This window comes from Pterocles gutturalis, unplaced genomic scaffold, assembly GCF_000699245.1.
Source record: "Pterocles gutturalis isolate BGI_N339 unplaced genomic scaffold, ASM69924v1 scaffold14040, whole genome shotgun sequence".
In the NCBI taxonomy this organism is placed as follows: Eukaryota; Metazoa; Chordata; class Aves; order Pterocliformes; family Pteroclidae; genus Pterocles; species Pterocles gutturalis.
The window spans coordinates 20,728-36,585 of NW_010140995.1; the positions used below are offsets into that span (position 1 = coordinate 20,728).

A 15,858-nucleotide genomic window follows, 5' to 3' on the forward strand; every position below is an offset into this window, starting at 1 on the left:
GGAGCGCAGCTGCCAAGGTCCCTTTTCAAGTCTCGTGTGTTACAGCAAATAGAGGGTGATCCTGTGAATGAGCAATCTGGCTGGTGTCTCACTTCCTTGGAAGTTTAAATGGAGAATGAATCCTCTCCTCCATTGTTATCCTCTACCTTCCCATCCGTCTCCTTCCTCTCTCTGCTACAAATAGTCTCCCGAGGTTTGAATGCGAGGAGGAAGTCAGATTGGTGGTTTCAGCTGTTAACTGAGGTTAATCAGCTCGGTGGTGGGTGGGAGAAATGCGCTCTGAGGTTAGGAATGTGATATTAACGGCTAGTGGGACCCTTATTACCAGTCCAGTGTAATTTCCCTCTGTTAGGCATTAACTTTTTGGTTAAAAATTACTTGGTTGTTGCTCCTGTGATTAAGAGGAGCACAGAAATAGCAGGGAGGGCGTGTATGGGTGTAAAAGCAGGCGTCCTTTTCTTGAGACTGAGTTGAATGGGAGGGAATCAGGGCTGTAAACCACTGTTCTGCAAAATGCACTTTGTCTGGCACAAAGAGAATGAATGGAATTAGAGGAATTTCTGCAGGATGCGGAAGGTTAGGCTGAGCAAACTTCGAGGTGCGTAATTTTGGCGACTGTCCAGAAGGGCTGAACTGCTGGGGAAGAACGCTGATCCTTTTTACTGGCTTTTGGCATAGAGAGGAAAAATACACAGATACGTTATCCACAAATACCTCCTTGATTTCTGAAATGCACAGTGCACTACGGGGATGGAAGTAATCCAGCAGGATAACCTGACTGCAGGCAGCAGTCCCCATTTCGACGGTTCAACCCTGAGAAGCAGCATATCCATTTTTGCAATGTCTGCTTGACTTCCATCCGTAAACGCCAGCCTGCTGGCAGAACGACCAGAAGGAATGATTAAAGCCATGCAACACTCCTCCTGCAACAGAAGGGGACCATCTTACAGATTGCAAATGTAATTGACTGCTTTAATTAATTTCACCTTCTTGACTTTCATATTAAAATCTGAAAAACCAAGTTACTATTTTTATAGAAATGTACATGTTAGTAGTCAAAAAGCAAATAGGATATGGAAAAGCTAAAACATTTGATGACAAATGCAAATTTCAGCCTAAATATTTTACTCTGCTTGGCAGTAAATCGTCGCTGGCAAAAAGATGCACAACGAGTCTTCCTGCATAAATCAAACTCCAGTTCTTGTGTTGGATTTTCCTGCACCGCAATAGCAGGAAGGCGCGGATGTAACCAGCGTGTCAGCTTGGCACCGCGCTCCTCGGAGCCGCTGCGTTGGGATGTGACCCGTTCGGGTGCCGCTGGTCTGCCTGCGCCCTGGTCCTGTTGCCGATGGGATTCGTCGACGCTTTGAACGCAGAGCTGTATCGAGTGGCGTAGTGACTGCGTGGGCATCAAATCAGCTGCTCCGTGGGAATATCCCGCCATCCAGCCATCACCAGATTTCTTTGTGGGTTTGGAAATAGGATGAAACGACGCGTTTAGGCAGATTTAACCTTGCATTTTCAAGAATGCTTTGATTGACTAGATTTCTGAGCAAATGCTTGGTGGCCATTTTCAGATAAACTGTAAAACATGTTGAAGTGGTAACAGAAGTTCTCGTGATGGTACTCGGAGATTATGTTCACAGGATTGTACTCATTTGGTATCCCAAGTTTTTTTTCCATGGGTTCAGTTCCTATGGTTACAATAGACTGGACGAGGAAGGGTGCTGATCCCAACAAAAGTGGATTTTTCTCTTATTCCATTCCTCCTTTGAGGCTGTACGAGTGGGGGAACCATCTGCTTTACATCTCAAGTAGCTGTCATCATCCTACAGCTATCAGAAGACTTGTGATTTTGGGTGGAAAAAAAAAAAATTACTTTGTAGTTAACACTTTGCAAATCTTGTCTTTCAGATGGGAAGAGGAACTGACGAGAAGAATGAGTCTGGAATCCATGGTAGAAACTTTGCGAGAGGTAAGTTTGGAATAATACGTGTTGGAAGATAACAGGTTGGAAGATAACAGGTTGGAAGATAAGTTGGAAGATAACAGGGTTTCTCTGCACCTTATATTATGCTAGTAATCATTGAATTTGTGTTTTAATTTAAAAAAAAATCCTCTCTTTTAGCTAGAGCAGCTGGCTGCATTGCTGCGTGCTAGAGAATAGCGTTAACGTTGGGAAGCTGAAGCAGGAAGGTGCTGAGCTTTGTGACAAAGGGAAAGGGGGGGTGGTGACGTCCCTGCTCAGGTTCGGGGAGGAAGCACACGTTGCCCTACTGCCTCCTCAGCTCTGTGTGTGCTCTCTCTTACAGGAGGCGCAGGAAGCGGAAGCTCTGCAGGAAGAGTTAAATGAAAAGATTGAGAGGCTGAAAGCAGAGCTCGTGGTCTTTAAGGGGCTGATGAGTGATGTAAGTACACCCGAGAGCCCAGCTCCCACTGCCTTTGTGAGATGTGTGTGTCATGCAAATGGCTTCATTCATAAAAAGGTTACGGACCTAGTGAGTGCCGCTTCGTAGTTAGCGTTCTGGCTGCCTTTAGGATGTAATGCATCGGACAGATCACCCTGCCCCTGCTGCCTGTCTGGGCTGTGGAGAGATGCATTAACTTGCTGCTTAGCCCCTAACCCGGACTCTTCCCTCCCTTCCCCAGTCTCCCCAGCTGGCACTGCCGGCGCTCGGATCTGCAGCCGTGGGGAAAAAGGTGTTGGAGAGCTCAGAGGTGAGGGTAAAGGGTTCCTCACGACAAGGGGGTTGGGCTCTGAGTCACCCCGGAAAGCCGTGGTCAGAAGGGACACGCTAGATGTGTTTCCTGACTCCCTTTATGTAAGCACCATAGAGATTCACCCACTGTCGCTGGGTCAGGTATTTGGTTTTGTTTCCAGTCCCAATATTTTTTCGTAAATACTTGTTTTCTCATGTCTCATTAGATACTGACTTTTCTTCAAAGCTGGGGGATCTTTTAGGCTATGGCTGGAGAATTTTCTTACATTTAGGCGTGCTCAGAGCACGTACACCTGCAGGTATCTAGAAAGAGAAGCCAGGTGAAGATGAAGCAAGGTGCCTTTGTAAGACTGAAGTAGCCCTGATGCCAGTTGTCTAATGAATATCTCCTATTATGCTCATTTATTCTGCAATTTTGCCTCGAACTGCTTCCTTGTGTATTTATATAAGCTTGCAGAACCTGCTCCCTGGTGTCAAATACATTCTCCGAGGGCTGCTAGATCTGTTCATGTGAAATTCGGCAATTAGCTGTCTCTTCTTTGGTGTTTAATTGAGGATAGGCATGCTTGGTTGGAGGCAGTGGGAAAGGGCTCCAGCACTGGGATGACTTTTTTTGCCGAGGAAGAAATGTCGCAGGGTGTGTACAAAGGGCGGCGGTGAAAGCAAACGTCCTTGGGCTCTGTAAGGTAGAGGAGAGCCCAAGGAAAGCAGGGAGAAGGCTTGGTTTGGATTCCACTGGGTAAATATTTAGAGCAGAGAAATGCAAAGTGTTGGGATGTGACTCTTGCTTTCCTGCAGATAAGAATCACTGGTGCCTCTTCACTTGATAAGATTGTGTTTAGAGATTTGTTTTTCTCAGTGTGTTTGGAAAACAAAAATCAATGATTTGTCCGGAAGTGGTTGACAGGGGCTGGAGAAGAACTGACTAATAATAATAAAAAAAAATTAAAAAAAAAAAAAGAAAAAAAAAAAAAAGAAAACCCCACACTTTTCTTCTTGGAGAGGGGATTTGGTATTTGAGAATGCTCTGCAAAGAGTTTTTCTGCTTTTCTGGGCGAAGTGGAAGCATTGCCTAGCCATTGAAGTGTTTTTTTCTAACAGAGTAAGTCTCGTCTAGGCTGGAAAATATGCCTTTTGGGTTTTTTTAAATGTTTCTTCATAAGGAGCCAGCTGTGCTGTCTGAGTGGGAGTATTTCTTATAAATTATGTTTATAATTACTGCCTGGAGTGAAGCAAGATAAAATATTTTTCATGGAGAACTTTTGCTAGGCTGGAAGCCAGGGTAGTGCCGACGAGGAGTATTCTCTGTGTCACAAGCTTTGATGGATCTCTTTAGATCCAGTCGTGATTTTACATTTCCATGGTATGTGTGAAGTTGCTCTGAAGCCTGGATTCTGTTTTTAAAGCAACTTCTCCCCAGTTCTGCTGTCTGAAAGGGGGGGGAGTGTTGCACAGGATTTAGATTTCATTCTATTCTGCACACATTCAACAGGGTTTTTCTCCTCCATTTATTGACCCATGAAAGTTTACTGTTGCCACATCTAGCAGTCGGCTTGGGGTGGGTGTAGGTTTTTTAGTGGCGAATCACTCCGAGTTGAAATTCTATTACAATTGGATCTGAATGTTAATTGTTAGATGTCTAGTCTATTCAGATTGTCCGTGCACTGCCTTTCCCAAAAAACAAGCTGTAATATTGCTTAAGAATGCTATGTCCTGGGGTTAGAGAGATACTGTGGGGTATCTCCTCTTTCCTGAACTGTATAATAATAGAAGATAATCACTGCTGTCCTTCCTGCAGCCCATGACAGACCTGGACACAAAGATTCAAGAAAAGGCCATGAAGGTGGACATGGACATCTGTCGGCGAATCGATATCACAGCCAAGCTGTGCGATGTAGCGCAGCAGCGCAACTCGGAAGACGTTTCCAAGATATTCCAGGTGATTAGGCCATGAATTTTCCATAGGGTAGGACAAGAAGCCAGGGAAAAAGAGGGAGCAGCGTTGAGGAGCGTGGTCCAGGTCATTTGGCTTTTCTTGAAATTTCTCTCTGTAGACACATGTTCTTCTTTCTCAGTCTGGAAGCGTAGCTCTCTTCTGCAGAAGCTGCTGTAGTACTAAGAGCACAAAATTGAGCAAGTTTGAAAAAAAGTCTCAGGATGACATTTAAGACATGCAGTTAGCCTGATGGTAGTCTGTAATGAATGCAGGGGGAAAAAAAAAAAGTGTTATAGGGTCTAGGTTTGTATAAATGGCTTCCTCCCATTTGTTCCCTTCGCAAGTGAGAGGTTTGAAGCTTCTAGGACTGTCATCTGAATGGTCTTATTTCTGGCTCAAGCTCCGTGGCCAGAAATAACACGGTGGCGAGCCACGACTGCTGTGTGAGACTAGAGACTCCAGTTGCTTCCCCCGAGCTATTGTGGCTCCTTGGTGCTAGTAGGAAAGTCGCTGAATTTGCTCCGAAAGCACGCGGTTACAGCTCTGCGTGGAGCAAACCTGCAGCTCCCCATGAGGCTGGTCTCCTGTCCTAACTGCAATTTCAATTGTCATTAACCCAGCTTCCTTCTACTTGGATCTCAATGTGTCTTGTTCAGTCTTTCAGCAAATCTGATGCTTTTCTCTACGTAGCGACGCCAATAGTGTGCTAAATGCTCTGCAAAACACCGTAAAAGATCCTTGTGGTCTCTACTGGTTGTGCTTTCTGGCTATAGAGAAGCGACCTAAATGTTTGATGGGTTTTTTTTCTTGGGTATCCCAAAAGATTCCAATCTCCTTACTGGAGGCTGTAATTTTTCCAGCGTGTTGAGCCACTGCGTTGTGCTGGTGGTTCCTTCTTGTCTTTGAGCAGAATTGCCATGGCTTCCTGCTCAAAGCGCGCTTCTGGTCCAGCACGCGGTGAACAAGACCAGTAAGGGATGGCTGATGTGCCAAGGAGAGGACAAACGACCGTAGGCTGGGAGCGCGTTTGCGACTCTGCGGCACCATCTGGGAATATCTTTTATGTTCACAGCCCTCAGATGGAGAAAATCCTCCGCGCCCTTTGCGAGGGAGTCCCTTGAGTTCTCTGCACATCTAAGAATTCATTTCTTTGAGGTTCTCTGTTTTTGTGGTTCAGTTGACCCTTCTTCTGTCCTCCTGGAGACTAGCAGCCTGCCTCTGCTGGGGGGCTGGGACTGACCCTGAAGCCCAGTCTCTCTAGAAGGGGTTCCCCTCTCCTTGGGGGTGGCTCAGCGTTGGGAGCCGCAGCCGGTGGTGGGGGAGAGTTCTGGCGTTGCTCTCAAGCCTGCTGCCTGGGCACTCCTGCCAGCTTCTGCTTTTCCCCTGTCTCATTCGAACCTCTGCATGTTCTCTGGTAGATGGTAGAGCGGTGTCAGTGAACAGATGGACGTCTGTAGAGCGCTGGCAGCCTGCAGCTTGCTTTGCCCTCCGCCAGCTTCCTCGTGCTCTGTGTTCACCACTCATTAACGATCCCGTCCTGAATACGAGCAACCCCTGAATTGCCTGGGAACTGATGAACTGAGTTATATTTGCTCAAACCTAATGCCTCTCCTTCTTTATTCCCACCCCTCATGGCGCAGCACCTCGGTTGAACCTTCTAGTTACGCTCTTCTCTCCAATTAAGGTGGCTTCCAAGAAGAAAGAACGCAAGCTCACGTCCGACGATGACCTCTCTGAGCAGGATGGAGACAACGGCAGGTTCTCCGACGATGAGGTCAGCTGTTCTTTGAACATCACGGATGAAATGAAGCGTATGTTTAATCAGCTGTGAGTATCATGGACAAGGTGGGGGAAATTTATTCTGAAATGCAGACTTAGTCCCAGAACACCTGAGCTGCCAGCACGGTACATACGTGAAGGTTTTCTGGAAGTTCAACTAAAATAAACTGATATTTTTTAAAATAAACTGATTTTTTTTTCCTCCCTTAAGTAGGGGGAACTACAGGGTTTATACAAAATACAAACATCTACTGCGCAATGTACAGTTTTACTATATGCTGTTAGAACAGTCGCAAAAGAAGAAATATGGAACAAAAAAAAAATACAAAACTTGAGTCTGTTCTGTATGTTTGGCTGAATAGGGAGGTGTCTAGAGTTTTGGAAAGAACCTCGCTGCTGTTTGGGCTGGATAGAATTTGGCAACGTCACTGAAAGCTCAGTTCAAAATGGATACAAACTTCTCCAGCGTTCTGCATGGTTTTCAGTTGAGCTGTAGGCAAGTGGCAGTGGTGGATCTGTCGGGAAGATCAGCCCTAGCGGCGGGCAGCAGTTGATAAATTCCAAGGATGTCGGTGTTGTAAAGAATTCCAAGAATGTCAGTGACTCGCTGCAAGGTCTGGTCTTCCAAACTGGAAGAATTACAATTTCTTTTGCCTAAAGCTTTATCCCAAATGGGAGCGTTAGGAGGTTTGGAGCAGCCGAGAAGAGACTCTGTGCACCTGGGTGCTGCACAAAGCATTCAGCAGCTGGTGGTGTGCCCGGCTGGTCTCCTCTCCTGGTCGAGCACTGATGGAGATGGCTGCAGCCTGGTGAGACTTTCCAGGGTCTCTGCTGTTTTCTTTTGCCGGAGAAAAGCCCCAGCAAGCGCCGTAGGTCTGACTTCCTTAGCATTTGAATGTGGGTGTCCTGTGCCAACTCCTGCAGCCGACTGCAGAGGGACGAATTCCCGCTGCTTTCCCACACAATGTAGGGCAGGATTTAACACCCAGGAGTACGCAAGAAATTCTCTAAGGAGCACTAGCTCCTCTTCTGCTGGCAGCTGTTGTGAAAAGTTCTGTTTTCGGGCTGCGTGTCTCTTTCTGCCCGAATTTCACATATAGGAGGACATGGTTTTTGCAAAAGTTATGGGTAACTCCTCTTGTTCGGACTCCTGTTTTAGATATCTTAGTAATATTCAGTGTAATAAATACAGATTTTTGACTTCTCCACTGCTAGAATTCAGTGTGACAGCAGATAGTGCATGGGCTTTTTAGAAAAGCAAGAGGCGAAAATTTAGCCACTAGGATGGTGATGCATTTAGTTTTTAGTTTTGTTCTTAAACCTGTCCTGCGATACCCAGTTTTTGTTGGCGCTGCTAATGAAATTCTTATCTCCTGGTCCTATTGCATGTGGCACAAAGTGCTGGAGGAGTCTTGTTGGTAACATGCCCATTGGGCTGATGTAGAAGAGCATTCAGGGCTTGTTGGAGATGGATGTTGGGGTTTGGGGGCTTTGTGCAGTAGGGAATACCAGCTTACAAACAGCTGAATAGCTTGCCTCGTTAACAGAAACAAAGCAACTGGCATTTCAGCTGTAATTAAGTGTCTGGGAGTAAAATGTCAAAATGCAGTTGCCTTTGAGCGGTGTGTGTGTCTGAAGGAAGCAGGACTCAGAGCCTTTGTGCTCTCCGACAGGGATAGTTCTTGCAAAAAAAAAACTGATTTCAAGAAATGAAATTGCAAAAGGCACAATCATGTATGTCCACGTTGATTGGGTTTTATCAAAATGATTTTTTTTAAAGTCATGCTGAGTACAGACAGGTAGCCTGGCTCTTCAGCCTCCTGAAGACAGCCCTGGGCTCGGCTTCCGGACTGAGATGTTATCTGCTGGAAAGGAAGTGAACTAAAGTAACAAAAATGCATCCATCTGAAATGAGCAGACGGCTTCTGGGAGCAATCTCAGCTTTTTGTCAGGGCTCCTTAAGAAGGACAAGAAGCAGCTACTAGTGTTCTGCTCTGCTGCTGTTCAAACAGAGAGAGACTCAAGTGCCTTCTGAAACTTTTCTTTATTGCCCAACTGAGCGTCCTAAAGCGGTTTGTCCAAATAACGGTGTGAAAGGCCACTCCTGCCACTGTTTGTCCTCACAGTGGCTGTAGCAGCATCTTTGTTGTTCGAGTCAACAATCAGGATTTACGCTCACCTGCGCATCGTTTTGGGGTTCAGTTTTTTCATAGCTGTTGCTTTCGAGAAGAATATTTTCCCTGCAGCACTTAAAAACATTGGCTGAGCTTCAACATGAAGGTCAGCAGGGAGTCTTCTAGTGGCTGTTTCTCGTTAAATTCCTCAAACTGTGTTTGGGCTGATTTTTTTCCCCATGTATGAAAAGAATAGTTGAAAACATTTTTGTGGTTTTGCAAACAGGGGAAACTGATGCGCAGCACCATCTGGAGGACAGCGCTAGGACTGGGTACTCGAACCAGGAACGCTTACAAGGGTCTTTTATTCTGCTCTGGGGTGGCAAAGAGCCCAGGAGCAAGGGACTTGGACAGTGGTAAAGCCTGTTTGTAAAAACCCTGAGGATTTTCAGCTGCTGCATTGTCTCCTCCATTCAGTTCTCATAGCCTCTTTTTTTCTAGAAGATGAATTGAAGAAGGGAGGGAGTGAGGCTGGAGGAGTTTTCACTAATGCTTTTGCTGTTATCTTAACAGTCGTGAGACCTTCGATTTTGATGACGACTGCGATAGTTTAACGTGGGAGGAGAATGAGGAAACGTTGCTTCTTTGGGAAGACTTCACAAACTGCAATCCTTCGATTGACCTCCAAGGAGAGGTGAGTTGATTCTTTTCTCAATCTCTCCTCTGCAGAAACTGCGTGTCCCTCAGCTGCTCTTTCAGCCATTCGAGCCTTCGGATGTTTGACTGGTGATCTAGTTTGCCACGCAAACTTGCTTTGATTTTAAAATCCTCTTGGTGCTTTCTCTATATAGTTGCTTTTCAGTCTGTGCGATCAGTTTATTTGCCAAACTTCATTCCTTCTGCTCCTTCTGAGTATTTAAAAGTATCGAGTGAATGTCCAAAGATCCGATGCATCTGGCTGTTAGAGGAGCATCACACAGTCTGTCACCCTGAGCAGTTGTTTATCTAAAGCCCTTTATCTTCAAAAGGTTGATTATAATTCACACTTGAATTGTCAGAATAGTGCAGATAGTGTGGGGGATGATTTTGCACAGTTTTTCTAGTGGGGAGGAAAATGAACTCAGTCTTGTCCGTGGAAGACGTTAGAGTACATCCAGCCCATCACAAAGCAGCTGTTGTTGCAGGGCTGTGGTAAAGCCTCTGAACCCGTGAGTCTCGTGCTTCCGTCGTCCCAGTCAATAGGAATCTCCTGGCGTGGTGGATAATAACCAGCTTGCTTTGAATCCCCGAGATCCCAGACCAAGTAAGCTGCTGGCTGCATGCTGCCTCATTCAGTGATCCTGAGCCTTTTTAAACAGCCCTAAAGAGACATTGAAACAGCAAGGTCTGGCTTTCTGCGGGTAGTCTGAAACGTGACGCTATCGTGTCACTCCTGAGCAGCCCGACAGCAGTAGGTAAGAAATAATCCTGCCTGCTGCCATCACGGCTGAGGGTAGAGATGCTGAGGCAGCACTCTGCTGAATATCATCTTGTGTTGACTGCCAGGGGTGTGTTAATTCACATCTTCCCATTTGTGCATCATCTGGAGTGCTCAGAAACTGCAGAGATTACTCCGAAGTGCTGGGAGTGCAGAAAGCGGCAGAGCGATACCGTGCAGCCGTGCGCTGGAATTAGCGACAGATGGATTTGCATTTACCCATGTGTGCACGTCTAAGCGCAGCTATCAGAGGAATAGCGCCGAACTCAGACCTTCCCTGCGAAAACTCTAAAGGTTTTAAGAAGCTTAAATCCTTCTCAATGAAAATTAGACAAGGAAAAGGGTAGATTTGGCTTGTAGATGGAGATGCAGAATAAAGACTTCTCCGTCTGCGCCTGGTCTTTAACATAGCGCTTTACACGCCTGAGTCTGCCTTCCACTGCCTTTATTCCTTTCAAGTTCTTACGCGCTGCCCTAGCCACCTTCTTTTACGACCTTCCTCCTTAAAGCGCTTCTGCATCAAAAGGATCAGTGGAATGATTCTTGTAACTCTAGGCTGGTTAGCCCGACGTCGGTACCAACCCTGATCCTGATAAAGCTCCCGCAGATGTGGCCAAAGGCTGGAAATATAATTAATGCTCATCAGTGCAGCTGCATTAAATTAATGATAATTTTTTTTTCTCGACAAGGGAGGTAGGTAGTAGCATGAAAGAGAGAACAGTGACATTGTTTGAGTCTCTTTGTGCGGTGCTCTCTGTTTTGTAGCCCAGGCTGTGCTGTCAATCCACAGCGGCGATGATACGGGAGCTGTTGGCTGGCAGGATGTTTCCTTTGGGACAGCATGTGTTCTTCTTACACGTGGTATTTCCATCAGTAGTGTGCTGGAGTGAGCTTGCTTTACCCAGCAGTTAAATGAAGAATTTCAATAGGAAGCGATGCGTGCAGAGCATGCATGGGAGGTAACGGAGACTGGAAGGGCTTGAGAGGAATAATACTGAGTCAGAAAATGAGAATTGCAGTCCAAAGCTGTAAGTAGTGGTGTGGTCAATGCAAGAAAAAATTATTTCATGGCTGGAGAGCAATTGCAATCTGTCTAAGTGTGATCAGGCTGTGAAAGGTTCAGGAAAATCCGTGGGTTTGGTTCTTGGGCATGCATCAGGTATCAGTGTTTAATTGCTGGAGCCTTGGTCTGTAGGTTCCTCCATCAGAGACTTTGTCTTTGTGCGTACAAAGCCATGGTTATGGTGCAAAAATATGTGTGTGGTATGCCAGTTTTAAGCAGCAGACTGCTCCTTGCTTGTGTAAAAATGTGTTAAAAAATCCTTGCATGGAAGAGACAACAACCTGCATTTCTGAGTGAGGTTAAATAGGAAAATCTGCTACACAATTCCTTGCTAGCTTCTTGCTAATCCTTTATGTTCTCCTTTCCCTTGCAGGAAGAACACTTGGGAAACTTGATCCACGAAACAGAGTCTTTCTTTAAAACGAGAGACAAAGAGTACCAAGAAACAATAGGGCAGATAGAGGTAAGGAAGCTGTTCACCACAATATGAATTATTTCTAATGGACAAAAGCAGACCCAGTGCTCAGGGCTGGTGGGCTCTTGCACATCTGCACACCCGCAGAGGGAAAGGTGGAAGGTCTGTTTATCTGGGCATGCAAAGGCATTTTCCTTTGACGTACCTTTGGGATTTTTTTCTAAATACCATTCTCTATACAGCACTGTTAGTAAGCATAAATCTGCAGCTGGTGGAGAGAGAACCTTCAGAATAACGAGGGTAAAACACACTATTATTTTTTTTTCCCCTTCATTTGTCTTGCATATCCACTGCCACACTTTACAAGACATGATCTCGGAGGTTGCCAGACGCAACAGCCGCAGCTTCTCAAAATCGTTGCCCTGCTTAGAATGTGCTTTCATTAATTACCGTGTGTTGATAAACAAGGTGCCAAGCAGCAGAAAAAAACTTGAGGGCTGTTTAAAAACAGCGTTGAGCTCTGATTAAAATACACTTCATAAGGTGATGAATACATTGTCAGCACACAACATTGGGGTTAAACATCTTTTCTGGATGGGCAGCTTTAGCATCCCCACTAGTCTGTAAAATCCTGGGAGAAGCTGGTAGCAACTCGCCCCTTAGGCTGATTATTTTCTCTTCTTTCTTACAGCTGGAATTGGCCACAGCCAAGAGTGACATGAATCGGCACCTTCATGAATATATGGAAATGTGTAGCATGAAAAGGGGCCTGGATGTGCAGATGGAAACCTGTCGAAGGCTTATCAAAGGCTCAGCCGACAGGTAAGAAGATCTTGCTGTTCTGCCTGGGGTGCTTTAAGAATTTCTTTTGCTCTTGTTTCCTGCCAAGTTGTTCTAAAGGCAATAGTATCGCTTTGTCCGAAAGCTTTGTCCTTTAGATAATCTTCGTTTGTTCAGGGTCAAATATCAGTCTTAGAAGTAACCTTGGAATATCGTGTAGGTTCCTACACACAGTAGCAACTTGAAAGGATTCAGCACCTGTTGGTAAAAACAGGGACCTCTGACTTGGGTGGATGCTGAGTCCTAACATCATAGATCTAGAACTCTTGAACAAAAGCCCAGATTAAATCTTGGCTGGGGGCTTACATGAAGAACTTGGGTTTTAATTTTCTGATGTGTTAAGAACCCTCTACTATGGGGGATTTTTCTTACATCTTGCCCACCCCCAGTACACATCCTGGCTTAAAAGAAGAAGAAGATAAAGTTTTTTGAGTTTTCAAGACTCTACGTGTTGTGGATGGTGAGAGTCTCTGTAGGATGTTCGTTGGACTTAGTTTCCACTTCCCCATCCGTAGGGCAGCCTTTATATTTCTGTAGGAGACAGCAGGGGTGGGGTGGCAGCACACTTAAATTTCCAAAAAAAATTACGGTAAACCCCAAGTTTAATGTTAATAAAGGATATTTTAAATTGTTTTAGGAAGCGAAAGTGACCATTTTCTTTAAAGGTTCCTTTTCTTTTTCCTTCTCTCATTGATATTTAATTCTTTGTCTAAACCTTTCTTGGAATTTTTCTACAGAAATTCTCCATCTCCCAGCTCCGTAGCCAGCAGTGACTCAGGAAACACAGATGACATTCAGGATGAGTTGGACAGAGAGACGGATGTGGAGCCCATGGTCAGCTGATACGTAGCTGGAGCATTGCAGTGAAAGGGAAGATAGAAGAAAAGATTAAAAACCAATACACTGCTGGGAGAAAAAAAAAAAAAAAGAAAAAAAAAAGCCCAAACCAAAACCAAATTGTAAGCCCTTGCAGAGGGTTTCTAAGGACTCATTCCTACACGCATCCCCACCCCACTCAAGGATTGGTGCTGTAAATTTCTATTGTTCTACAAATCATAAATGCAGAGTCCTGTAAGAAAACACGGTGTTTTAATTGTGCCTTTGCCCCAAGCTGAGCCACTTTGAGCTCCAATGGAATCTTAATAGCAGGTGTTTTTATAAAAAAAAAAAAAAATTATTTAAAAAAAAAAATCCTGGTAGCAGCATAGAAGGGTGCTGGAACAAAGGCTGTGGGTATTTCAATAAGCTCACGGTTTTATTGAACTACTGCACTGATTGGCAAAAGGAACGCTGACAAAACAAGAAGCGAACCCAATTATGGTCCAATTACCAACGGCTGGCCCAAAAAAAGGAATGCCTCCAAATTGAACTGTAAACATTTAAAAACAATAGCGGGTTTAGAGACAGCTTTTAGGATTAAGCAGTTATACAATATTAAAAGGGATTTCTTCCTTCCGGCTTTCTGAGCGAAGGAACCTTTGAGATTCGTACAGGATTTCTGCTAGACTCCAGAATTGGGAGAAGCGGGTCTCAGCTCGGTGGCAAAGCAGGTGGACAAAGGAGGGTTCAGTGGGGTGGGACTATCACAGATAATCGACTATGCAAAAAAAAAAAACCACAAAACAACAACAAAAAAAAAAGCTCGCCTTATTTATATGGAATGTTCGGTCCCTGCTGGGCTGCAGTTATCTCTTGGGAAAAGGAAAGCTAAAACCACATTTGCACATGGTAGTTATCGGTAGAGCTTCTTGTGAGGAGTGTCAATGCCTTTGTTTCCAGGGATTGGGTTAAGAGGGGAATCAGCCCTTCAGTTCCCACCTTGGTTTGTTGTTTTCTTTTTTCAGGAATTTTTTTTTTTTTTTTTTCAACCATAGCGTTTGCAGATTTTACTTTGCTGACAGGGAGATAACTCCGTTTTATGCTGCTTTCAGTGATGTTTAGAGTGGGATAGTTGAAGCATCAGGAGAAACCGATGTGCGGTGGTGGAGATGGAAGCTTGAGACGTGACGTTGGGAGAGTTCCAGACCACTGTTCTGCAGAAAACGTCGGGAAAATACCGTAATCCTTTTTAGGGCGTAGCAGAATGAATCCCAAACTACTGCCGCCCTAGAATGAGGGAAGAACAGCCACGTGCTTTCTCTGGGAGAAAGTGAGAACACCTCGCCTTTGTCAATCCTTCTGTATTTTTACGCAGGAGAAAGCAGCATCAAAAGTCGCATCACTTGGTGGCATTTGAGGAAACTCTGTGGCATCATCAAGCTGTTCACGGTTATAACGGGAATTGTAGCACCTCAGCCAGGTAAAAACAGGGTATAAACCTCAGCCAGTAAATTTTTGGGGTTTTTTTGTGTTGTTTTTTTTTTTTTTGACCAAGACTGACAGTGTAGTTAATACTGCCTAGAGGTAACTGTGGAGCTAACGAGCAGTTGCAAGACTTGGAGTAAATATCAAATGTATTTTTTTTTTTTTTTTTCCCCTGGCAGGAAGGTTAGAAACTGCAATGTAGGAGCAGGGCTAGGACTGGCCAGGGAAATACCCGATGTAAGCACGCTCGCAGCGTTAGGTGAAGGTAAGCTGGCCAATCCTTGCAGCTTCCTGAGTATTGGCTCCAAGCCTCTCTGACGTATTGATCTGGAATCAGCGGAGCTGCGTTGGAAGCATCCAGCCAGTATAGATCAGTGTTGCTTTCTTCCAAAAAGCGCACAAATGTCTCGGCAGACGGCGCGTTGCTGGGCAGAAATGCCTCTGCAGAGGGGCAGGACCTCGGAGGGTTTCCGCTGGCGCTGTCACGGCGGGTGCAGGAATGGGTTTCGTCGCTGTTCAGATCCATCTGCTTGGACACCACGGTGATTTTAGGGCAGGTGAATCAAAGGGGCTCCTGGTGTTTTCCAGAGTGGGGAAGAGCACTGCGATGATCCATCTGGATCCACAACGGGGAGGTCACGGTCCACAATTCTTCTGCCCAAGAAAATAGCTCCAAGGAGATCCTTGTGGTTTCCTTCCTGGTTGAAATACTCAGTGCAGGTATTCGTAGAGTAGCTAGCAACTTCTTGGTTCTCGTGGTGTGGGTTAGGGGCTCGTTCAAACCCTGCTTCATCATGTCAATGTAGATAACTTTCCTCCGGAAAAGAAACCGTGTTCCCAAGTGCTCGTTGCTGTTCTTAGGTGGCCAAAGTGGGAACTCTCACGTTCACTAGGGCTGCAAGTTGGGGTGGGTGGGGGCAAGAGATGGGAGTTGTTTTTTTTTTGAGGGGGTAGGATTGCATGTTTTCAATCAAGTACTCTGAAGGTTTTCAAGCCTGTATGAGGTTCAGCTGCTAAGAGGTAGTTTCTCACCAGGCTGAGAAACCATCTGCCAAAGCCCAGTGGCTGGAATGCTGTAGTGACTCTGGTGGAGGCATCGGTAAGCAATCGACTCGCACGGTGAAGCGGCCTCGTCGGAGGCTGTGTTCAGCAATCCTGAATTAGGAAATGCTCGTTGGTACTGGAGAAATTGAACGGCCGTTCAGCTTAG

At 45.4% G+C, this 15,858-nt stretch overlaps 1 protein-coding gene across 1 annotated transcript; it reads left to right on the forward strand.

Annotated features, from left to right (window-relative positions):
- The first annotated feature begins 1,921 nt into the window (after positions 1-1,921).
- IFFO2 (intermediate filament family orphan 2) lies at positions 1,922-13,274 on the forward strand. The gene is made up of 8 exons (XM_010083876.1): positions 1,922-1,975; positions 2,313-2,408; positions 4,519-4,659; positions 6,341-6,483; positions 9,123-9,243; positions 11,463-11,552; positions 12,196-12,326; positions 13,082-13,274. Exons 1-8 carry the CDS (start codon positions 1,940-1,942, stop codon positions 13,185-13,187), a joined length of 864 nt encoding a protein of 287 aa, XP_010082178.1. The 5' UTR covers positions 1,922-1,939; the 3' UTR covers positions 13,188-13,274.
- The last annotated feature ends 2,584 nt before the right edge of the window (positions 13,275-15,858 follow it).

Excerpts from the sequence above, each read along its gene's own strand:
- IFFO2 (XM_010083876.1), top strand. The coding sequence starts at position 1,940 with ATGAGTCTGGAATCCATGGTAGAAACTTTGCGAGAG. Across the intron at positions 2,409-4,518 it reads TTAAGGGGCTGATGAGTGAT|CCCATGACAGACCTGGACAC; the intron begins GTAAGTACACCC and ends TCCTTCCTGCAG. Across the intron at positions 6,484-9,122 it reads AAGCGTATGTTTAATCAGCT|TCGTGAGACCTTCGATTTTG; the intron begins GTGAGTATCATG and ends TTATCTTAACAG.